The sequence below is a fragment of the Microcebus murinus genome, chromosome 16 (genome assembly GCF_040939455.1).
Source record: "Microcebus murinus isolate Inina chromosome 16, M.murinus_Inina_mat1.0, whole genome shotgun sequence".
Taxonomy (NCBI): Eukaryota; Metazoa; Chordata; class Mammalia; order Primates; family Cheirogaleidae; genus Microcebus; species Microcebus murinus.
In genome coordinates, this window is record NC_134119.1 from 1,573,405 (window position 1) to 1,597,640 (window position 24,236).

The 24,236-nt window shown below is 62.4% G+C and overlaps 1 protein-coding gene across 2 annotated transcripts; it reads right to left on the reverse strand.

The window, feature by feature from the left end:
• Positions 1-637: 637 nt before the first annotated feature.
• SS18L1 (SS18L1 subunit of BAF chromatin remodeling complex) lies at positions 638-24,158 on the reverse strand. 2 transcript variants are annotated; one of them, XM_020281878.2, is made up of 11 exons: positions 23,892-24,158; positions 12,123-12,199; positions 11,441-11,525; positions 9,625-9,769; positions 8,903-9,100; positions 7,609-7,773; positions 7,101-7,202; positions 6,121-6,213; positions 5,542-5,661; positions 3,239-3,366; positions 638-806 (listed from the first exon to the last, which is right to left on the reverse strand). In XM_020281878.2, exons 1-11 carry the CDS (start codon positions 23,958-23,960, stop codon positions 780-782), a joined length of 1,209 nt encoding a protein of 402 aa, XP_020137467.1. In that variant the 5' UTR covers positions 23,961-24,158; the 3' UTR covers positions 638-779. The 2 variants fall into 2 exon arrangements, with proteins under 2 accessions (XP_020137467.1, XP_020137466.1); XM_020281877.2 differs by lacking the exon at positions 638-806 and having other exon boundaries at positions 2,803-3,366.
• Between the last annotated feature and the right edge of the window lie 78 nt (positions 24,159-24,236).

The following is a 24,236-nucleotide window of genomic DNA, read 5'->3' on the forward strand; positions in this document are numbered from 1 at the left end:
AAAGCCAGAGTAATTCCCAGAGGACCCCCCCTTCCTTCCATGAATCCCTCTCCCTGGGTTCAGCTAACCGCACACGGCTCGTGGGTTCGTGGTTATTTGAAATGTAATCATTGATCCCGCTTTACTTTTCAGCACGAAAACATGCACCTTTCTGGATAAATGGAGCTGGCGAGACAGAGGTAAGAGCGAGCTCCCGGGGACCGTCGCGGCCTCTGCACCTGAACTGTGCTGATCCCTTTCCTGTGTGACAGAAACAGACGCCCCGACACAGAAGACACCCCACCCGCCCCTGGGGGCACGGGAAGCGCTGCCACCCAGGGGCCGCACGCCTGTCGAGCTGCGGGGTGGCCGGTAGGAGAAAAGTCACAACCCACGACGGGACCACTGCCGGAGGGGAGGGGTCTGCTCACAGAAACACGAGGACGGTGGTGTCTTCTAGGTGCGTCCCATCGCTGGGCACTGAATGCTCTGATGGCAAAACGACCCCCAAGGCTAGCTAGAAACATCAAGAAGGGCGGGGACAAAGACAGCACGGCCTCTCCATCGCCGGCGCACAATACTATACACAGCACCAGATGTGTCGCAGCCCCGGAGCTCGGTCTCGCGCCAGCGGTGCACGCCCGGCGTCATACCCAGCGTGAAATAAGCGCGCTTCACATGCAGACGTGGCACTGGGCGAAGGGGTAACCGACACGTCACGCTTCATCAGAACTGCCACCGGCCCGTCCATCCCCTGGATGGACTCGCAGCCACAGGGCTCCAACAGGGACGCTTGTCCCTTACTGCTGGTAATTTCCATACTGGCCCTGAAAGAGACCAAGACACAGATTATACCCCACAGTCGTGAGCAAGAGGGTCCACACGCTGAGGTCAGACGGCCCCATCCCAGCCAGCGCCAGGTCAGCAGGTGGCAGGAGGAGCCAAGGCGAGCAAACAGCCTCCGCCGGGCCTAGGCAGGAGGGAGCTGGCTTTCCGGAAGCCACCACCCCAGCCTGCGGCTGACAGTGCGGATCAGAGAAAGTCATACAGGGCTGCTCATTCGGTCACACTCTGGCTCTTGGCGGGCTGGGCCTGGCCAGGTGCCAAACATCAGATTCGGCACTGACCCCGCTGGGAAGGAAGCCGCCCCCAGCCAGTGCCCGCTCAGGAGCTCAGTCCCATGGGGACTGAAGGCAAACGCTGGCCCCCCAGGCTGCAGAATTAAGAAGACGGGTGGGGGACAACCAGGGTAACGGGTTTTAGTCAATACAAAGTCTCAGGAAGAGAGAACTGGGGGCCTGTGTTCAGCGAGGCCACAGGGCAGGGGGTTCCCTGGGCAGCTGGACGGACTCCCTGACCCTTGGGGAAAGTCACCTGGGGGTGCCACAGCTGAAGGAAACTGTCACTCATCTCAGTGCCCCGATTCTCTGCTCCCCCTCACCTGTGAGTGATCAGAGGTCGGGTGCTTTCAGCTAGGAGGTCAGCAGGGAGGAACGGCGCCAGGCACCTGTCCGCCGTGTGACCCCGAGAGTGCTGGCTATTGTGAGGCCAGCTAGCAGGAGTCAGTTCTAGTAAGTCTTCCCCCCGTACACAGCCGGTCAGATGGAACCCCAAGCTGGAGCTGATCCTCCAGGGAGCGCTTCCGAGCTGTTTCCTTACATGCCGGCTGGGTGTGCCTGCTGCCCGGTCCGCCCTGAGAGTGGGCTCGTCTACACCACGCTGACCTGCAGATTTCTCTAGGCCTAACGGGCTCACGCTTTTCCCTCCCGAGTAAGCAGGACGAGTGGCAGTTAAAAGCACCGCTCAGCGTCTTAACACCCAGGGCAGGACAGCCGCCCAGCCGGCGCGGGGCTCTGAGGCCTCATCAGCTGCCCAGACTCAGCACGGCCCCACCTAGCGCACACCACCGGTGGATGGTCGCCTCTTGCTAAGGACTTTTCACCCTGACCATCAGTGTGAAAAAAAATTTAATTTCATTTATAAAAGTAAAAAAAAAAAAAAAAAAAAAAAAGAAATAAAAAGGACTCTCTTTGGCAGGGCGAGGTGGCTCCCGCCTATAATCCTAGCACTCTGGGAGGCCGAGGCAGGTGGATCGTTTGAGCTTAAGAGTTCGAGAACAGCCTGAGCAAGGGCGAGACCCCGTCTCTACTAAAAATAGAAATTAATTGGACAACTGAAAATATACATAGAAAAAATTAGCCGGGCGTGGTGGCGCATGCCTGTAGTCCCAGCTACTCGGGAGGCTGAGGCAGGAGGATCGCTTGAGCCCAGGAGTTTGAGGTTGCTGTGAGCTAGGCTGACGCCACGGCACTCACTCTAGACTGGGCAACAGAGTGAGACTCTGTCTCAAAAAATAAATAAATAAATAAAAATGAAAAGGACTCTCCTCAAAGGAGGCTCCAAAACAAAGTCCGAGGCAATTCTCCTTTCCTCGCCCAACCAACCTCCCCCAGGCCGTGCTCCAGTCTTCGAGTCTTCTACGTGACAAACCTACCGCTGCCACAGGACCTTTGCACGCCATCTTCCTGTGCCTGCCCATTCTCATCTGCAGGCGCCTCAGCCCTTCAGTGCTCCTGCGACACAGACCTGTCCTGCAGGCCCCCCACTCACCGGCTGCCTGTCCCCTCCCGCCAGGCTCCCGCTGCCTGCCCCGTGCAGTCCCCAAGCCCTTGCCCTAGTCCCCCACAAATGCTCGTCTCCGGGCTCCTTCTGGACCCTGGCCACCGTCACCTGGGTGGGCACGGCCCCCACCTGGTCTACGACAGCCCCCACGCTTCCCCACCGCCGCGTCTCTGTCCTAGACCCACCAGCGCCTGCCGCACGTGCCGCCTGCTCCCTGGGGGGCTCCTCTGCCTGCCCTGGGCACCCAGAACAGGCTCCGGCTCTGTCACCTGCCACGGTCTCCCGAGCGCAACGCGGGCTCTAAATGCGTAGGGCCGCGTGCCAAGCACCCAGCGGAGACCCCTTGCGCGCTGGGCGCACGACGAGCATTTGCAGAATGAATGGACGGATGAGAACCGGGCATGCAAGTCTAACAGTGTGAGTTTAGGCTGTGAAAAGCCACCTGTCTGAGGGAGGTGAGTGTATGCATGGAGGTAATTTTTAAAAACCTTACAGCCCCAGAGAATTAACATTCTGGGAGGGACCTTGGAAGCCAGTTAGTTCCATCTCATTATTCCTCATGACCATAAGAGAAATCTTCATTATGTCTCGACAGACACGGCGGACGGGCCCGTCTGGAAACATCCAGAAAGCTTGCCTGCTCATAGCCATAAGGCCGCTGCTGCTGGGCGGAGGGTCCGGTCTGCGAGGCTCTGTAGCTTCCGTACTGCTGGCCTTGTCCCTGCTGGTAGCCGGGGTACTGCGAAGGGGCTCCCTGGGCCGGCCCTGCGGGAACACACCGGGAACCGTGAGCCCACCCCGCCAGCCCCTCAGTCTCCCGAGACCGCCCAGCACCTGGCACCTGCTTCTCCTCAGCATAGACCTGTGTGGGGAGCGCAGCCGACCTGCCAGACCCTCCAGTCCCCCGTCCCCGCGCCACCGGGCGGGTGGCTGGGGTCTCTCCAGCTCGCCCGTGCCTGCCCCTTCCTGGAACCAGGTGAGTGGCTGCGCCAGAACCACCTGGTGTCGGCGATGGCAGCCGCCGTGAACCTGCAACTGAAGTGTCACGGAACTGGGGGACCACGGGCAAAGAGAAAGCAGCATCGCTCAGTGAGACCCCAGCGGAAGGCTGCGGTAAGAACCGGTCAAGGCCGAGTCGTTTTGTTAGATGCCACTTGAGGCAGAACCACGTGTGGGCACGCGGCCCAGGAGTCACTCCAGGTGGCCCTGTGCCTTGTTTTCTAGAACTTCCCGGTGGTTCTAGGTGTGGCGCAGGCCGAGCCCCCAGACTTGGACTTGCTCCCTCACGGGGGTGGGGGTGGGGTGGAGCCGGCAACAGCTCAGGCGTCGCCGCGTGGCTGCGGGAGGTCGAGCATGGCTCCAGCCAGAGACCCCACGGCAGCGGGTGTCCATTCCGTTCAGGTCACGGAGTTCCGGGCCGGCAGGCGTGGGCGTGTCACGCCTACCTGCTTGGGTCGCTCTCTCAACGAGCAGACCGCCCGCCCGATGTGCCAGGTCGGGGATTGCGGCTCTCACCGAGCACGATCGGGGCTTACGTCTGTGCCGATGGCCCGCGGTGGCGAAGCAAGGAAACCGCCCTGGGGTGCCGGCAGCTGGAGGAGCACGTGCCCCACGCCCTGGGTGCCAGGGAGCGGTCAGAACGATGGGGACAGCGTCCCGTGGCTGGGGCTGGCCCGTGGCTGCTCCCAGTGGTCGTGCCCTGGCAGCACACGTGCCCCCAGGCACAGGGGCAGACGTGGGGTCGCTGCTTGGGCACCTGACCGGGGAGACAGTTTTCACGCCTGCTCATCTCCTGGCCCGTGTGCCTGGCCCATGCACCCTGTCCCCTCTGTCCTCGTCACTGCATCCCGTGGACCCAGGAGCAATGCCCGCCAGCCTGTTCTCACGTCAGGGGTCCTCGAGGGGCGAACAGTGCTGACAGTTCGTGACAGGCAGTGCTGACGAACGGGTGAGCACTGCCAGATGCTGCCACAGACTGGCCCCCACGGGCTGTCGCAGGGGAGTGACGTAAACCGGGCTCAGAGGTGCCACCTGCAGCCGGCTCTGGGTTCGGGCACCGCTCTGCCACAGAAGGAACCAGGCTCCCTGGAGAGGGGGCTGGTTCTGGGCTGGGGCAGGGCGGTCACAGCCGTGCTGGAAAATACAGACATGCTCCAAATGCCAAGAGGACGGGGTGTCGGGGACACGGGCCAATGGAAAGAGCTTCCAAGGCCAAAGCTAGGACACTGAGTCACACGGTAAGGCAGTATCAGATGACAGCCAACGCATGAAATTAACACCCACGAGTAAATACTAAAGTAAGCAAGTGACTGAATAACTAAATAACTGGGGAGAAGAGACAAATTCACAGAATTCCAAGTAATAGACGTAGATGATCCCACCATGAGAGTGGACTTGGGGACTCGCTTCCCAAGAACAGAGGAAGAAAACGGAAAAAGAGTATCGTGACGGTGGAGACACCTTCGCCAGGGACCAGGGCAGCGCCGAGGCGCCACGCCCCTGTGCGGAGACGGCCCCTCCCCTCTGTGTCCGTCCAGCCCTCACCCCCCTCCCCGGGAGAGACCTCAGACAGGCCTGGACGGAGGCCGTTCTGCAGAGCACCTGGCAGTCCCCGGAACGAGAGACAAGGGCATCTGAGAAACTGTCACAGACGAGAGGAGCAGACGTCTGCGGGTCCTGGACGGGGCCCCGGGACGGGAAAGGGCACCGGGGGGACTAGTCTGAACGAAGCGGGGGCGCCCTGCTCTCAACGCGCCAGTGTGGTCTCCCAGTCCTGACGGCTGCACCCCGGCAACACGTGACATGAGCGGCAGGGAGCTGGGGCTCTCTGGACCACCCTGGTGACTTTTTGAGAAATCTACAGCTGTTTCAAAATAAGCAGTTCATGAAGTGACTGGGCGGCCCGCGTGCAGCACGGCACGGCGAGCGCGGCCTGCTTACCGTAGCCCTGCTGCTGCCCGGGGTAGCTCTGCTGGTTGGGGTAGCTCTGCTGGGAGTACGTCTGCTGCTGGGCCGCGCCCTGCTGGTAGCCGGCCTGCTGCTGGGAGTACTGGGAGTTTCCTGCGGGGGGAGGAGACGCCGAGCTCACGCCAGGCCTCAGTGCCGCGCAACACACCGGACCGTCCGCCTGGCCCGGGAGGGCTCGGTCCCCACCGCACGACCCAGTCTGGAACCGCCGACGGCCTCTGCCCCAGGCAGCTGAGCCCCGCCCCCAGGCCCAGGCTGCCACGGGGCCACAAGGCAGAGGCTGCCCCTCAGCCCGGCACAGCCAGGTGAGCCCCTGCCCGCTTCCCGCGAGGCCAGCAGGGCCCCGAGGCGCAGCCTGAGTCCCCCGCTTCCAGGAGTAGACAGGATGTCACCAGACGCTGCCACCTGCTCCGTGTCTGAGCCTGTCCCCCGCCCGTCGGGGGTTCAGGGGAGACACACTGCAGGCAGGCACTGCTCGCTGCCAAGGGCACCGTGCCGGCCACAGCGTGGCACCCACACTCGGAGCAGGGCGGGGGCCCTCGCGCTCCTTACCGCCCTCGTAGTAGTGCTGCGTGGACTCCTCGAACGACCGGTCGTAGCTCTGCTCCGTGTAGGACGACTGTTGGTAGGCGTAGTCGCCATGGCCTGGAGAGACGGCGACGGCCTGGGTCAGCGGGGGCCCCCACTACCCAGGGCCTGGGGGACACCCGGGCACCAGGACGAGCAGTGCCCGCACCCCCAGGGCCTGCCACCCCCACCCCTCCCAGCCTTAGCCTCCTCGCTAAGATGCGACGGGCGTCCCACTGCTCAGGCTGCTGTGACGCCACTTGACAATTTACTAGGAGGATCAGGTGCACTCGGTGCCCACCTGAGAGCTTGGTGACAGCCCCAGTGACCTGCCTTCCCCCCACCCCATGCCCACCTGCTCCCCATCCTGCTGCCACGAGGCCTTCACTGCACGTGACCACCACGCAGCAGGAACACGCCTGCCCTACGATTTCTAGCCCCGGCTGTGCGCTCCCATCTCACGCCTTAGCTCTGGCCGGCTCCCGCCCTGATGTCTCTGCCTCTCGAAATCAACCCGTCCTTTAAGACCACCTTAAATGCCACCTCCACAAATCCTGGGATGCCTAAGGATGACTGGAAGGTGACAAAGGGAGGATGACCTACAGAGGCGACGGGGGCGGCTGGGAGGCAGCGCTGAAGGTCACGGGGACGCCGCAGTGGAGCCCCCACCCTCGGGGCGTCACCACGCAGCTCAGGCCCCCCTTCTACCCACTCACACGCAGCCACTCGGCGGGCTGCGTGTGCCGCCATAACCTCTTACTGCCTTTCAGGAACGGGAGACAAGTGGCGGCAGCGTGTGCCGGAAGCTTCTCTCCGGAGAGACCAGGCACCGCTGCCAGACCAGCCCTCATCCCCGTCCTCATGCGCGAGCAGGGGACTCTGGCCGCCTTGCTGCCAGACGGGCTTGCGCCTTTGGCCACCACGCCATGCCTCCCGTGCGCCGTCAGGAGCCGGCCGGCACTCACCGTCCGGGTAGTACTGCTGGCCCATGGGCTCCGAGGCGCCCTGGCTGTGGCTGTACTGCTCGCCATAGTACTCCTCCTGGCCCAGGTACTGCTGGGAAGAGCCTGCAGGCGGGAGAGCCACGCTCAGGGCGCTGCTCCAGGTGTGCTCCCTCCCGCACAGGAGCCCGCCAGTCCCCGGAGGCTTGCCCACGCAGAGACGCCGCCCCACGGTGCCGCCCACGGGCACAGGACACCCTCGGCCATCTACCCGCATTCTCCGCCGCCGCCCACGCCCAGTACTCCGGACTCTGCACTGATGCAACGTCCGGCCGCCCCGAGCCGACGCTGCAGCCGATTCCAGCTCCCCGTGGTCGGCAGGTCCAGCCTGGTCCACGCGCCAGCACCCTGGGCTCGGCACAGACCCATCGGCAAGCACCCCTCCCCCGCCCTGACCCCACACGCAACACGGAGAAACACGCAGGACTGGGCCTCACGTGGCCGCGGCCTGGCCGGTGCCCGCGGGCGTTACCTTGCTGGGAGGGCCGGTAGGGCGCCATGGGCCGCTGCCCCATCATGCTGCCGCCCTGGCCACCCTGGCCCATCATGGCGATGGACGTCTGGCCCGGGTAGTGCTGGCTCCCGCCCTGCGCCGAGTTGTAGTGCGGCGTGGCGGCCTGCTGGTGCATCATGGACACTGCACGACAGGACAGAGCCCGTCACCCGGGCGCCCCGGGCAGCAGGTCCTTGCCCCCCCGTGAACTGCGAAGACCTCCTCTTGGGCTGTGCTTTTGTCACTTTCCTGTGGTTCCCCCACAAGAAAGCCATCCTCAGCTCCAGTCTCACTTCCTACAGAGCGACCTGCCCTGGCACCTAGCGGCCGGCCGGATGCCAGCCGCCTGCAGCGACAGTTTTTAGGCGCAGACGCTCGTAAACAACAGAAGGCAGCGCTGGACAGGAAGGCCCGGGCCTCCCGCGGCTAAGACAGGCGCCTCTCTGGGCCCCGCCCAGCTGAGACGCACGAGCCCGGCGACACCCCCAGCTCCACCGCGACTCCGGTCCGGGCTCCCCACCCCTGGGGTGGTCTGTGACCATCTCCGAGGCCCTGTGGCCCTGCTGCCGCCTCCGGGCCTGTCCCGGCTCCTCACGGCCTCAGAGCCCCCAGGCAGCCCCGTCCGACAGAGGCACCACACGAGCCTACGGTTTAGGGCTTCCAGTGACCACATTGGAAAAGTAGAAAGAAACAGGTGAAATCAATTTTAATCACATTTTATTTGAGTCATCAAATCCAAAATAAAATTTCAACATGCAATTGTTATAAAGAAACATGAACGAGATACGTCGCATCCTGTTGTCCTAAGCCTCTGAAATCTGTGTCTTTGACACTCATTGAGGTTGGGACCCGCTTCCCAAGCGCTCAACACCCCCACGCCGTGGCCGCCGCGGGGGACAGCCCGGCTCAAGGGGCCCCCGCCCTGGAGACAGTCCCGGGCCCCTGGCCGGGCGTGTGGCCTTTCGGACTCTCCCTGCTGAGCCTCTGGCCAGGCTGCCTCCTACACGGGGACCGGCTCTGCCCCGCTCTGCGCCAGTGCTCGCCCCAGACCCCAGCCCAAGCCGCCCCCTCAAAGCCGGGGTGGGAGCCGCTGTGTACCCCCGCCCTGCACCCAGCTCTCAGGGGAGGGCCGCCAGCGCAGACGCTCCCTCTGCCCCCCGCCAGGGCCCGGCGGGAGGGCAGCGCGCAGGGAGCGTACGCACGGCCCACACGTGTCTCAAGGGGTCTGGGGAACAGCCCCGTGCTCCCCAGGGCTGGGCGGCGCAGCAGGTACCTGGGTTGGACGGCATGTTGATGTTGGTTCGGGACACGTAGCTGCCGATGGCGCCTTGGCCCTGCATGGGGACGCTCTGCGAGGCAGGTCCTGAGTGGCTGTAACCAGGCCCGCTGCCGTGCCCGCTGCCGGACATGCTCATGGAGGTCGTGGGCAGCGTGCTCTGTGCTGTCTGCTGCATGGACACGTGGTTCGGACCTGCCGGGAGGGAGGGCAGGTCACCACTTCTGATGGGAAAGACGCCCCAAGTTTACCCCCAGTGATTTTGGGGAGGGAGGTTAACCCCGGGTCAATGACACTGTGAATGAATAAGCGATTCACAAGGAACCAAGTGCGCAACAGAGCATGCGCTGAACTGTACACTTATTGCTACGTTGTTACTAGCGCTCAACTGTACACTCACTGCTACGTTGTTACAAATGCTTTCTAACTGCTCCGCACAGTTCTCAATCAGAGCCTGCAGTGTTTCATGCTGATTAGCAAATCCCGGGGGTACCCCACATCTTGCACGCGCAGAGGATGGGATTTGAGTGTTGAAAACAGGAAGGGTCGAAGGCTCTGTCCTCTCTGCTCGTCGAGCCACTACACCATGCGTCTGGGTGACCCTCGGCCAGGACCAGGGAAGGGCCCCGCCCAGTCCTGAGGAGCGTGGGTGGCCTGCTGTGGCAGCCGCCACCCACGGCGGCCCTGCCTCCGTGAGCCCCCCCCCCCCGCCGGCTCACCGTTGCCGATCTGGCCCTGCATGAGGGAGGACGGGGGCAGGCCAGTGCCGATGGCGTCGCTCAGGCTGCCCTGCGAGTGCAGGCCCTGGCTGGAGCCGCCCTGCGCCAGCGCTCCGGGGCCCAGGGACATGTTCTGGGTGGGCGGCTGCAGGGAAGAAGACGGTTTCGGTTTCAGGAAGGACAGCAGACTCGCACAGAGTCCCCGCACGCCGCTCTGGGGCTCGGGCGGCACTCGAGATCCGCTGCTGCGTTTCCCGGCCACCTGGTAACCGTCCACGACCAACGGCTACGTCACCGCCAGCAGGCGGTCTTGACTGCCTGGCCCAGCGCTCAGGCCCAGGTGGAGGTGACACGCGTGGTCTGACAAACCAAGTTCATCAACACGTGTGTGGATGCTACACGATGAGTCCCCTCTCCTGGGACAATAGCATGCCCCCAGGCTGCACCTGCCCGTCTCTCTCATATGGCTCTGAGTACCTCGTCTGCACCCCCACCATGCCCCGGGGCCTTTGCACAGGTGGCCGGCCTGTTTCCTGCGCTCCTACTGTGTGCCCCGTCCTACCCGCCCTCCACCAAGTTTATGCCGGCCTGTACAGAAAGCACTAAGCCACGAGCAAGGTGGAGAACTTCACATTTTAGGGAGAAGGTGTGTATCTAACGCCAGCGTGTCCATTCAGTGTGGTCTTTAACAGGGTTCGTGTTTAACTGTAGGCCACGTGTCTCACCAGACGGTGTCTGCTGGGGCCACTGTGTGTGCTGCAGGGTGTTTTTCAGCACCCAGCCCCAGCCATGACTATCAAAATGTCTCCAGACAGGCCGGGCGTGGTGGCTCACGCTTGTAACCCTAGCACGCTGGGAGGCTGAGGCGAGTGGATTGCTCAAGGTCAGGAGTTCACAACCAGCCTGAGCAAGAGCGAGACCCCGTCTCTACTAAAAATAGAAAGAAATTAATTGGCCAGCTAAATATATATAGAAAAAATTAGTCAGGCACGGTGGTGCATGCCTGTAGTCCCAGCTACTCAGGAGGCTGAGGCAGGAGGATCGCTTGAGCCCAGGAGTCTGAGGTTGCTGTGAGCTAGGCTGACGCCACGGCACTCACTCTAGCCTGGGCAACAGGCACTCACTCTAGCCCGGCAGAGACTTTGTCTCAAAAAAAAAAAACACAAAAAAACAAAGCAAGCCCAACTGAGGCTGGTTTAGCACTTTCACTTGCAAAATGCACCCTGCCGTTTACATCGGACACCAATCCTCAGGGAGCCCAGGGCAGCAGGAGAGCTGCCTTCCCTGGTGATGGGACTGGAACCTCGCAGCCGCCACAGCAGGTCCTCGTTGGGGCCCCACTAACCATCGCAGCAGGAAGGGCACAGCCCTCACGGTGATCACTGAATTTGGGAAAAATGCATTTTAAAAAAAATCAAAATATTTAAACTAACGTTTGAAGTATTTGCTGTGCTGGGTGGGCATTTTTTCTTTCAAGTTTCGTTCTCCATCACAGCCGTGTCTAAGTGTGGTCTGTGACTGCCCAAATTGCCCCCATCCCAGCCCTGCCCGGACAGCTCACCCACCGTCCCAGGCGTGGCTCTTCCGGGCTAAAGAAGCCGAAGCCACGGTTCTGCCCTGCACCCTGCGTGACGGGGGGGCCACACCGCCGTCTCCCAGCCCCCCATGTCTGATGGTGCTAGTGGCCTTTCTGGTTCCTCTGCCGGTCACCTTTGCTACCTGAGGGGACACGCTGGGAACCCTGAATTCTGGCCGTGTCTGACCCCTCGTTGGGGCCGTGCAGGACCCCGCCCGGCCCAGCCAGCGAGGTACTCACGGCGGGGAGCAGGGACTGCATGTTCTGGTTGGAGTCCGCGATCGTGGCCAGGTACACCAGGTTCCGGTGCAGGATCTGCTGGTACCTGCAGGGGAGGGCGCATGTGAGGCAGGAACACAGGGCTGCTGCGCCCGCAGTACGGTGTGACCGAGCCGCCTCGGTGTCCAGCCACACCCACAGGACACTGGTCCCAGATGACACCCAGGGACAGGCCTGGCTGGAAACAGAGGCAGGTGGCGGGGCAGACCCAGCCCGAGTCCTGAGAAGCCCTGTCCTTGGACAAAAGCCCCAGGAAGCCCTGCGGTGGTGGCCCAGCGGGAGGGGAGGCCACCAGGGGGAGGCCAGGGGACGCAGCCCTCTGCTAGCAGAGCTGGGCAGCGGGCTACTCCATGGCACCAGCGACCTGGAGAAAGCCCTACTGCCGGCCCTGGGGCACAGGAGGTCCCAGCTGGAGGAGCCTGCTGTCCCTGGTGGGTCCACTATGGGCCACGGAGCTGCCTGCCACGGAAGCCCGAACCTCCCGGCACGCCCCCCCACCTCCCCCTCCCCCGCTGGCCACTTTCCCACCTCTCTGGGGGAGGGCTGAGGAGAGAGGGGGCCTTCCCTCTCAGGGGTGCCCGGCCCTAGTGCGCCAACACAGACACCTGCTCCGAGCCCAGGAAGCGCCCGGCGCGGGACTCACTGGGTGCACTCGGCCGTCTTGCCCTTGCTCTGGTACTCCAGGATGCACTGGATCAGGTGGTGGTTCTCGTCCAGCATCTGCGGGCAGAGGCGTGAGCAGGACCCCGGCCACACGGCCACAGGCAGGACATCACACAGCGACTCTCTATGCCAACTGAGGAACACGTACCCGAAATGCCTGGGACCAGAAATGTGTCCTACTTCCGCTTTTTTTTTTTTTGGATTTTGGGATACGTGCATTATATTTACCTGATCCCAAAATCCAAAATCCTCTAATGAGCACTTCCTTTGAGCGTCACATTGCACTCAAAAAGTTTTGGGTTTTGGAGCGTTTTGGGTTTCTGGATCTGGAGGCCCAACCTGTGTATAAAACTGTCACCGTCACAGAGAACCTCGGCCACCGGGGACCGAGCCTTCACTACAGCCCTAACCACCTGGTGCTCGAGCCACAGTCTCTCTACTGGGACCCTAGGGCAGGTCCCCAGGTCATCCCCCCCCCCGAAAACACGGAGGTTCAGCCCCCCACCCTCGCCTGGCCCCACAGCCCACGGGACCCTCCAGCCTCCAGCACCCTCAGCCCAGGATCTACCGCAAGGATGGCAGCAGCCTGGGGGCACCCACAGACGGTCCCAGGCCCCCCACCTGGGGGAACGACAGACCCTCAAATCACAACCACACAGGGTGGGCACAGGCAGCAGCCCCACAGGGTCAGGCAGGGATGCCAGGGCCTTCCCCGGGGGCAGCTCTCACCCCCGCAGAGCATGATGGAGACTCCAATGGCAGCAGGGGGCAGGGGGTGCACAGCCAACCTGGCCCAGGTGAGGGACAGGCCCAAGAGGGCAGGGAAGGCATCGAGGGCGGGAGGCACTGCACTCACAGGCCTGGGGGTGGAGGGGGCCGAGGGACTGAGCGTGACTCAGCCCAGGGCCAGTGACCACAGCCCTCCCCTACAGCGGGTCCCCACCAGCCACACCCTAAAACAAAACAAGGCAGAACTCAGATCACCCTGCACACAGCAGCGTGGGAAAGGCCAGCAAGGCTGTCAGAACCTGTGGTCTGTTTTACACACGACATACGGACGTGCCCATGGGCAGGGTTATGATCTAAAGCCCAGATGTGTGACCATCTCCTCGGGCGACACGGGTGCCCGGCAGCCCCAGAGCTGGGACCAGGGTCCTCCACTCGGGCACCAAGTACTCCCAGAACTGTGGCAAAACACACAGGCTCCTGGTGCCAGGCGCTGGGACTGCCGCTTCCACTGGCCCTTGGGATGGCCAGGCGGGCACGGTGGCCATTCTCCACCCGGCCCTGCAACCAGCCCCTGCCTGGAGGGAGGGGCAGGACAGAGCCCACCACACCTGCTGCCTTCCAGGGAAGAAGCGGTGTCTTTTGTCTCAGCCCCAGGAGGTCTTTGGCAGGTGGGAGCTCTGCAGGCCCCCAAGCAGGTGGAGCCCTGACAGCAAGGCCACCGTGCCCACCATTGCCTCCACCCTGCACACGGGCCCCTTAAACTGCTGTTTGACGTTGGGGCACAAACCCAACCACAGGTGGGGCGTCCAAGGCCCAGAGAGCCCAGCCATGCCCCCGCCGAGCGACGCCCTCAACTCAGCTTCCTCTTCCACCCACCTCCATGACGACGGAGGGGTTGGCTTCTTTTGCTCTACTTTTTAAAAATCACAGCCCTCCTCCTCTCTACTGGCTTCCTCCCCACTGGGGAAAAATTGCCAGAGCCCAGCCACGTCCTAAGACGGGGAGCCACCAGGGGGCGCTGCCGGCCAGGAGCCGCCTGCCGAGCTCACCTGAGGGCAGGTAGGACCGGGCATTACGGGCAGCAGCGGGAAAGAACTCCAGAGGCTTCTTCCTTTCCCGTGAGGCCTCCCTGCTTCCCCTCCCAACTCGCCCTGAGGGTCCCATGAAAATTAAGAGAATGCCGCAGCAGGATGTACCCGGCCGTTACAGTGTTTCGCCGTTTTCATGAGCACGAGGAAACACTGTGCTGTCACCATGCTTCTCACAAAAGAAGGGTACAGAGTGTCCTTTCTTAAGTTACAAACATTCACAGAAAGGAGGACAGGGCACTGGAAGGTGGCGACTGGACACGTGCCCGGCGCCCCAAACCCGCAGCAGGGGATGAAAACGGTCCCAGCTCCTAAGGACGAGGACAGGGCAGGAGCCAGCGGCGAAGGGACCCATGGTGACAGGATCAGCCGACCCCAGCGTGCCGGGCCTGAGCCATGCCACGAAGCCCCACGGGGCTCTGGGATGTCGAGATTCGGGGACTTCCCTGGGTCACCGAGGCCCTGCCAGGCCAGGTGATGCGGGGTCTCCACGGAGCGTCGTGACCAGCCTGGGAGGAAAAGATGCTGCTGGTGGACAGGCCCGGCGGGAGCACGGCACGCGTGACCTCTGACCCCTGGCCCTGGCCCTGGGCCGAAATCTGCACAGAGGCCAAAACAAAGATTGTGCAAGAAGAAGAGTTTCTTAAAAATCCAAAACAACTACAGATCAGAAAAATCCAAAACAACTACAGATTAGAAAAATAAAAAGAAGTTATTGTATCCCTGAAAAAGAAGAGGGTGCTATTTAAATACAACAGAAGGAGCAAAAGAAAAAAAGCTTTGGAAATTTAAAAAGAATCATTGGCTAAAACAAAAAGCTCAACAGGAGGGTTGGAACATAAAGTTGAGGAAAATTCCTAGAAAGCAGAACAAAAAGACCAGAGACAGAAAATAGAAAAGATGATGAAATGGGAAGCTCGGTCCAAGTGGGCCGGCCACCAGCTCCCGCGGGACTTCCAGGAAGAGCACAGGGAGGAATCGGCCCGAAGGATGGGAGCTGGAGGGCACGGCTCCAGGTTGGGTGGCCCCCAGGGGACCAGCTTGCCCAGAAACACAGGGGACACAGCCAGACCCTAAAAATGGCAGGAGAGAAGAGCCAGGTTTCACGTGAAAGGTGCTGAGTCCCAAAGGCCCGGAGTGTCTCCCCTGGGGACTGGGGAGGAGTGAAGACCTGACCCCGAGGGGAACCTCTGCGTCGAAATTCCGGTGTGCCAGACAGTTAGCCAGGTGTGACCGCACAACGGTAGCACGCCCTCACCCTCCCCTCGGGAAACCCTGCCTGGACCCAGATCGAGGGGTGCTGGGTGGCTGGCCTCGTCAAAGCGCCGACGTCGTGCAAGACAAGGAAGAACAGCTCCCGGCCGAGGGAGATGGACTGATGTGACCCGGGATGTGAGCGCCGTCCTTAGTGACATCCCGCAAAGGACACCGAGTCCACAGACCACACCGCAGGCCTGCTCGGCACTGTGCTGCGGCTGCAAGGTCCTTGTAACAGCAAAGCTGCGTTGGAGCGTTTGGGGGTAAAGGGCACCAGGTCTACGACTCGTTCTCAGACGGTTCAGGTGAAAACACTGCAGTGCGTAGACGCGGGGCAGGAGGAGCGAGCAGACACACCTAACAAGTGTTGACACTCAGCACTTGGGGGGCTGGGTGAAGGGAGCATGAGAATTCTCTTCAAAGGGGCACGTCCCACACACCTGTTCTCAGGAAGCTATGAAAGGACGTAGCTTTCCACCAAAACAGGGGCACAAACCTCCACAGGGGAAGCCCCGAGACCCAGGAAAGCCAGGCCAATGGTGGCAGGACACCCAGGGAAGCCCAAGGACAGTGGCCCAGGACAATGAACCTTCAAGAATGCCCAAGCTGGGGAGGAGATAAACGATTGACAAGTGATTAAAAAGAAAAAATGACCACACTCTGGGAGGCTGAGGCCAGCGGATCGCTGAAGGTCAGGAATTCGAGACCAGCCTGAGCAAGAGCGAGACCCCGTCGCTACTAAAAACAGAAAGAAATTAATTGGCCAACTAAAAACATACAGAAAAAATTAGCCGGGCATGGTGGTGCATGCCTGTAGTCCCAGCTACTCGGGAGGCTGAGGCAGGAGGATCGCTTGCGCCCAGGAGTCTGAGGTTGCTGTGAGCCAGGCTGACGCCACGGCACTCACTCTAGCCCGGGCAACAGAGTGAGACTCTGTCTCAAAAAAAAAAAGAAAAGAAAAGAAAAAAAAAATACCAACTCCAGAGAAAACAAAAAGGCAGAGCAGGAAAAGTGGCCCTTTGATCCAGCGTGGCTCAGCCGCGAGCACAGTTCAAACCATCTCAACAACGCCCACACCAGCGGCAGACCCAGCCCCAGCCTTGAGAACGCTCTGGAAGGTGCCGAGCCCCAGGGGGAGGCTCCACCGTCAGCACCAGCAGCCCAAACCCGGTCCGGGAGCCGCTCGTGCTGAGCCGTGGCGAGGGCTCCAGGGCGCTCCCGGGGAGTGGGCGAGGAGTGAAAGCCCCACGCGGGACAAGACCTCGTTGCTGTCCGACCCTGTAAGCAGAAACTCTCACAAGGGAGCCGCGACAGGAGGGAGATGCACCGAAAGGCACCACGGCACTCTGCAGGGCGTAAGCCATGGGAGTCGACTGCTATCTTCCTGTGCTGACGCTCACGAAAACTTCTAAGACAGCATGTGCTCACGTTATCACTTAGGAAGGGATTTTACAGCGGCCTGAAGTGAGTCCGGGATTGCCCGAGCTGGTGACAGTCTGGGGGCCCATCTGACTTTTAAAAAAAATGTTTGTAGAGAGGGCGTCTCCCTATGTTTCTCAGGCTGGTCTCGAACTCCAGGCCTCAAGCCATCATCCTCCCACCCCAGCCTCCCAAGTGCTGGGATGACAGGCGTGAGCCGCCGCACCCAGCCCCCTCTCACTTTTGTACCTGGTGTGTGACTGTGATGCAAAGGCAAAAGGATGAAGAGACCATCCGTGCAGCCCGGAGGGCCACGGATCTGCTTCTGCAGGTATTTGCTGCTGTCCTCCCGGGACACGGCGTCCCCAAGCTTCCCAACGGGCAGGCCTGTGCTTTCCACATGAGAAGACCCACCCCTGCCTGGGAGGCTGATTTTCTACAGGCTCAGGTGAGCCTGCGCTGATGTCACTATCAAGGCCATGGAGTGGGGGCTGAGGCCTCCCGAGGTGGGGGTGCTGGGGACCGAGGCGGGGAGGTGGCACCACCATCTGCAGGAGCCAAGCGCTGGCATCCGGGGACAGTGCCGCTGAGTGGTGGTGAGACCTCCGTCCCTGAAGTGTGCTTCACTCCTCCCCGACTCCAGGCCTGGGTGAGTGCAGGGGGCGGCAGGACGGGAGACCCGCTCTGCTCGCGGGGCGGGCAGGGGGCAGCCGGCGGAGGGCGAGGCGGGCACACCTCCACCCATGCCCTGCGGCGGCAGCAGGTGGAGCGTGACCTTGGCAGCGGGGGCCCAGGGGTCCCGGGATGACACTGAGCTGGGCTGTGAGGTGACCCGCAGCACGCAGAGGAAGGCGAGGGAGAGGGCGGCCAGGCAGAAGGCACAGCGCGTGCGAAGGCCCGGCAGGGCCGAGGTCCGGGAGGGAGACGAGCTGCGGGACGTGGGAGCAGGGGATCCAGGGTGGCTGGGGGACAGGAGCCCTGTGCCCAGCATAGCGAGGGTGACTTTCTCAACTGCAGCCCGAGCTGAGTGCAGCGGTAGATCTGACCGGGATCCCAAGGCACCGGGGTGCACCTGTCACTCACTGGCGCGCCACAAATGCCCCCGGTGCCACAGTGGAGACGTGACTTCCTAGTTCTTATCGTCCTGGGCTGGCCGGCAGGGGCGCAGCTGGTCTTGGCTGGGCCTCCCTCCCATGCGACGGTGCGGCAGTCTTGGGTCCCAGGAGGGCTGCCCCAACCTGCAGGTGCTGCTCACATCTGCTGACGTCCCAGTGGTCAAAGCAGGTCACGAGGCTGAGCCCTGCATCCACCCACAGGGAGCGGAGCCAGGGGCCACAGGAGCCGGGAGGGTCATTCCTGACCCCGCTCTGTGGCCGTCCACACTGCAGGTGCCCAGGGGGCTGGCGACGGGCGCAGGGGCTCGGAGGGAGGGCACAGGGTACCACCTGCAGTGAGGGCAGGATGAGTGCCCGGCAGGGGCCTGAGAGGCTACAAAGACGGCGCAGGGGGCGGGCTGGGGCTGCCGGGCAGACACTTAGGTGCCAGTTGCTGAAACGGGTGCCTGGGGCCTGGACGTGGGCGCAGGGGAGGCCTGGGGCTCTGAGGCTCTCCGCCGAGGGGGGCTAAGGCCACCCCGCACTGGCAGAAAAACCCCTCCACAACGTCCCGGTGGTGGTTCTTTCTAACGAACAAAGGTCGGCTGCCTTTTCTTTAAATGGGGAAAGAGTTCCGCGGGTGTGGTGCCAAGTTCAGGCAGTCCCCAGCCAAGAGCGAGCCTGTGCCCCCGCCCTGCCCCTGCCCCCACGGCTCCTCCCACCCACGGCCCCCACCATCAACCAGCCTCCGCTCCTTCCGGAAGCATCTTTGCCCGGAGTGTGCACGGCCCTCCCCACTGTGTACCCACACGGAAACACTCTGTTCCCGGGGGCCTGCCTCAGCCCCCTCCTCTCTGACATCTCGCGGACTGGCCCCTGTCAGCACACGAAGACCCGCGCCATTGTTTCCTACGCCCCACGAGTCCCGCGACGTGGACAAAAGTGCATTCGGTCGGTCTTCTCTGGGGGACACGGAATTGTTCCCAGTCCCAGTGCCTCCAGCAGGGTGGCATGTGCTCTTCCACACCCGGGGTAGGACCCACTCCTGGGAGTTGCCCAGGGTGCGAGAGCCGCCAGCCCGGCCAAGCTTCCCCCACCCACGGGCAGCTGTCCGCGTGGAGAACGCACTCGCGGTGGGCGAGCCGCCCCCCCCCCCACTGGGGGACGTCCACAGGACCCTCTGCACACCCACCCTCTCGCGGAATACGCAAACCAGCCGTGTGGCTTTAAAACAGCCCCAGACCTGCAGGTGCCCAGGACCCCTGGGAGGAGCCGGCTCCTGCCTCGTGGCCCCACTGCTGTGTGTTTGACACACGTGTCCACTTTTTGGTGACTCTAAGAGCAATAGCAAGTGTATCTGCACCGTCCTCAGACAACACAGAAGTCACCTCTGTCTCACGGTGCTCAGAAATGCCAGTCACGCAGCACAGCACAACGGAATCGTTTCGCTTCCGCAAGGAAGTCCACGCTGGAGACAGGCGCACTCACTGTATGAAAAACACACACTGTTTGGACACATCTCACCCACGGGCAGAAGCCCCCTGTCCTTGTCTCCGTGGCCCTGGCCTTGCCACACTTCCCCACAGCGTGGAAAGGAGCCCTCGCCTCCCGGTCTAAATGCCTGTCCCCTGCTGGTCAAGTGCCCGATCAGAGGCAAAGACAGTCGATTACAACACTGTGCCGGGTTGTCGTCTCAGCCACAAACACAGCCTATGGGGAGGCCGCGCCACTGTCTTCATGCACAAGCAAGGAAACCAAGGCACAGGCAAACTAAGCGTGAATTACCATCCATGGAACAGCCCAGAAAGACTGCCCCAGCCCATCCCGCCACTCGCACCGATTTCCAACTTGGAGAGACACATGAACAGGCCGCCTCCACTCCCCTGGCTGCACGGGGACTGCATGGCGGCCGAGGGGAACCAGACCAGCATCACGGAAGTGACCTTTCCACCACCTGCATGGCACCTGCTCCAACCCCTCCTGCACTCACACGGCAGGGCATGCAGCAGAGGAGCACGCCACGGCCCGGGCAGCGCGGACCTGCGCCACCTGCTCCCAGGCCCCCCAGGACTCCAGCACCTGCCTGCTAACTGCGAGGCGCCCAGGGCCCATGGTGGCGACGTCTGTGCTGTATTCGCGCATCCCCTGTCCCATCTCTATCACCTGCAGCCCAAGGAATCCAGGGAACCTGCCCTCTGACTCCAAGCACATGGGCAGGTGCCAGGGCCCTGACCCACTGGCCCAGCCAACAGCCTAGGGGCCAGAGGGCCGGAGCCATGAGGAGACCACCGAGGGGACCGCCAGGTAAGCACCACCTTTGCCAGACTCCACACACAGCTTGTGGATAGAAGACAGCGACTGCTGGAGACCACCAGCCTTGTAGAGGAGAGGGGTGAAGGGAAGCAGGGTGGGGGGCATTGCATCGCGATGCAAACGCATCCTCGCCCTCCAGCCTGAGGGGCTCCCAGGGCCCGGACAGCAGGCTGGGAGAACCCCTTCTCTGGGCGCTCCCAGCAGGAGGGCTCACTGCCAGGCTTCACTAGGCAGAGGGGACAGAGGCCTGGCTGTGGCTGTTCCCTCCCAGATGACTCCCTTCCTCTTCCCCCTCCCCCGCCACGTCCTGCAGTGTTCAGGTGGCAGGGCCTGGGGGAGCAGCTCCCCGATCCGACAGAAGACAGCAAAGATGGGTCCCCCTGCGGCTCTGGGTCCCTTCCCACTAGCTGAACCCAAGGACCAGAGCTAGGGGATAAAAAGACAAGCCTGTCTGCTTCCCGGAGGGGGGGGGTCCTGCTCACGGGAAGGAGGCACTTTCAGTAACAACTGCCTAAAAGCTATCAATTAGCCACGTTATGGGAACTCGGAGTCTCCAAGCCATTTGTGGTTGTAGGGACAGCTCTAATTTTATAACTGGCCAAGTTACCTTCTTAACCAAACCAGCCCGTGATCTCTAAGACAGGAAGTTCCAGGTCTGAGGGTGCACAGGACACCCACTGCCTGCCAGAGCCCACAGCCCCTCCTCTGTAGCCCACCCCCTGCCCGGCAGCACCCCATTTACCCAAGGCCATCCCTTACCCCTACTCCCTACCCCTGCACCTGGGCACCAAGGTAACTGGGACAGGGCTGGTCTACTTTTGACCACTTCCTGGCTCTCAAACCCTGGGCATGGCAGCCACCCTTGCCAGTCCGGGGCCTGCCTCCTCTCTCAGCTCGTACGGTTTCCCTCATCGCCTCCCAACTCTGCCCACTACAGGTGCCGGGGATAGACACCCAGCAGATGGACAGACACCACTCCCGTCCGTCCTCCACTTAAGGAAACCAGTAAGAAGCCAATACCAACAGTAACGAGAACACATTTATTGAGCAATTACTATGTGCCAGGCAGCAAGGTGGCAGGTGGTCACCAGCAGAGACCCAGCACTCAGGGGTCACCTACAACGTACCCAAGGTGGGCCACGCAGCCCACAGCAACCACCACAACCCCACCACCACCAGTGGTGTCAGGTGCACAGCACTGGACAGTGGGACCGCCGCAGCACGGCCAGTGCAGAGCAGGGCGGGCTTGGTCCTCCGGCCAGCCAGGCACAGGTGCAACCGGAGCCTGCAGGACACAGCCCGGCCCTCCCCCAGGGTCCCTCACATAATCACGTCCCCTGTGGCTCTCGCCGCTGCATGGCTGTGTCTCACCCACACACCGCTGCCTGGTCACCATGGCTAGGCCTCCCCGGAGCACACCCTACTTGCCCTTCCTCTTTGGGTGCCCCCACCCCTGCAGGCCATGCTTGGGACCACCCATGACCACCCCAGCGTCCTGACCCCCCCTTACCTCTGGTCCACGGCTCTCCCTCTCTGGGCTACCCTCCGCCACACACCCACTGCTGTGTCCCAACCCCATCCCTGAAGGTGACCTTGTTTGCAAACGTAGTCAAGTAAAGAGGAGGTCCCACTAGACGGAGGACAGCGTGTGAAGAAGAAAGCAGACACTGGAGCCACACGCCCACAGGCCACGGGACACCGAGGGCCGCCGGCAGCCGCTAGGACCTAAGAGGAGACGCTGGGGCAGACCTTCCCCCTTAGAGCCTCGAGAAAGAACCAACCTACTGACACCTTGATTTTGGACTCCTGGCCTCCAAACTGGGAGAGAATAAATGCCTGTTGTTTTAAGCCACCTTGGTTGTAACCACTTGTGAGTACAGTCACAGACACTAATATATCTGCTTGTCCCACACACTTCTACTGACAGCACCAGTGTCACAGATGTTCCAGTGCCTACCGAGCATGCACTGTGCCTGGGCACCGTGCCAGGCTGGGAATCAGCAAAGAATAAGTTGGCCACCTGCTAACTCCGGGGGCCCAAGCAATGCATCAAAGTGCTACGCTGGCATATGATTGTGATGGAAGCATGAGGGAGGAGACATTTGAGTGGGGTTTTGAAGGTTGAGTAGGAGTTGACCTGCAGAATCCTCTCCACAGATATCCTCTAAGGACAAGCTGTATATTTTCTCCTCCTTCCACTATCAAGTAAGAATCTGAGGAGCCCCTGTCTTTTCTTAATGCTCAGCATGAGCCTGTTAGCACATGCTTTGTTTTAAACATAGAACACACACTTCACACACCCTTCTCGGACCCCCGGTAACAGACCCCTGGGTGCATATATTCACTGTCAAAACGCCACGGCCAGTGTATGAACTGCCTGCCCTACCAGGTCAAGCCAGCTGGCAGCCCACACGGAAGGCCCATTCTCAACGCTGGGGGCTGACTTCCTGCCCCGGGAGGCACAGTCCCCAGGTGGGTCTCCTTTCTGACCTGACATTTGGGGCAGCACTTCAACACGCATTTTTTTGCCTGGAGAATTTGGGGAGCAAGAATGGGGAGGGGGTGCCAAGTGCGAATGACTGGATGAAGGTGGCCTCAGGAACCGTGACTGTTAAGCTCCAAACACTAGGGTGCCAGGAGACACTCTGGATCTCCACCGTGTGCGGCTGAGCCTAGCTGTGACCTCCCGCCCAGGTCCCAGATCCAGGGCAGGGATGGAGTGAGGCCTGACCTGACTGTCTGGGTTCCAAAACCGGCTCCAGGGATTGCCAGCAAGGCATGTAGCCTCCCTGTGCCTCAGTTTCCTTAGCTATAAAATGGGCTGACGGTAATGTCCATGAAGAACGAAACGAGTCAGGATTTGTAAAGCCCTTAGAACAGTGCCTGGAATACAGTAAGCACAACGTAAGAGTTTACTAAGTAAATAAAAATGCCACACTTTTAAATCTGTATTTCTGTTGTTTCTCAACCCCTTTCCTGTACGGGGTTAGCGGGGCTCATCTGCTAAAACCGTTAAATGTCTAAAGCTGGTGACAGCAAGAGCAGTCTCGAAACGGAAGAGACGCAGGACAACCCCACAGAGACATGCACACTATCCAGCCGTAAGGGCCTGGGGGCCGAGGCGAATCCCCTCGGGGACGCAAGAGGCTCCGGGCCACCGAGAACACTGCGGGCGATCCCGGGATCCCGCCAGAGTGAAGACAGGCTCAGTTTCGAGAAGAATCCACGTAGCCGCCAAAGACGCCGAGAAAACGCACGCGGGAATGGCTACAGCGGTTTTCTCCTGGATGCGCTTTCTAAAGGAAAACTGCACAAAACGAAGTCTCCGCCTCAAAACTTAAGCCCTGGCTAGGGTAACGACGTCCGCAGAGAGCCGCAGGCCGCGAGCGTGCGGCCCGGGCGGCCCACAGCGGCCCCGCACGGCCCCGGCGCGCGGACCAGCAGGTCCCGCGTCCCGCGCCCGCCGGCGGCTGGGCTGGGCCGGCACTCGCGCGCCCGGGCGGCCCCTTTGTGCCTCAGCCCCGCAGTCGGGCGCCGCGCGCCCCGGGCCCAGTCCCCGCCGCCCCGCGCCCGAGGCCGGCCCGCGCCCCTCGCCGCGCCCCACGCCCGGGCCCGAGGGGCGGCGGGTCCCCAGTGCGCCCGGCCGGCCCGGCACGCGCGCCCGCCGCGGTTGGCGCAGCTCTCCAGGCAGCGCCCGGACACGGCCGGGCGGGCGGGCGCGGGGCCGGTGCGGGGCCGCCGCGGGGACCCGCCGCCCGGCTGCACCCCGGCTTTGTTCGCGCCCCGCTCCCGCCGGCCGCCGCGCTCCGGCCCCAGCGCCCCCGCCCGGCCGCCCGGGCCGCAGCGCACCTTCTGGATGGTTTGCTGCGTGACCTCCCCCTTGCCTCTCGGCCGCGCGGTCGCGAAGGCCACGGACATGCTGGCGGCGCGGGGCTCAGCCCGGATCACCGGGGTGCGCTCTCCGGCGGCGCTCGGCGGCCCGCGGTGCCCATTCTCCGCAGTCGCGGGGGGCGGCGGAGCGCGCGGGGGCCGCCGCGCAGTGGGCTCGCCCGCCCCGCCGTCGCCGCCGCGCTGCCCGGCCCGCCCGGCCGCCGGCCCGCTCCGGCCCGCCTCCCGCTGCCCGGGCCCGCGCCGCGCCCCGCGGCGACCGCCCGGCGCTCCGAGCGCGGCTGCCCGCGGCCGCGCCGCCCCCCG

Excerpts from the sequence above, each read along its gene's own strand:
- SS18L1 (XM_020281877.2), bottom strand. The coding sequence starts at position 23,960 with ATGTCCGTGGCCTTCGCGACCGCGCGGCCGAGAGGCAAGGGGGAGGTC. Across the intron at positions 9,101-9,624 it reads GCAGGGCCAGATCGGCAACG|GTCCGAACCACGTGTCCATG; the intron begins GTGAGCCGGCGG and ends CCCTCCCGGCAG. Across the intron at positions 6,214-7,100 it reads CCAGCAGTACTACCCGGACG|GCCATGGCGACTACGCCTAC; the intron begins GTGAGTGCCGGC and ends CCGTCTCTCCAG.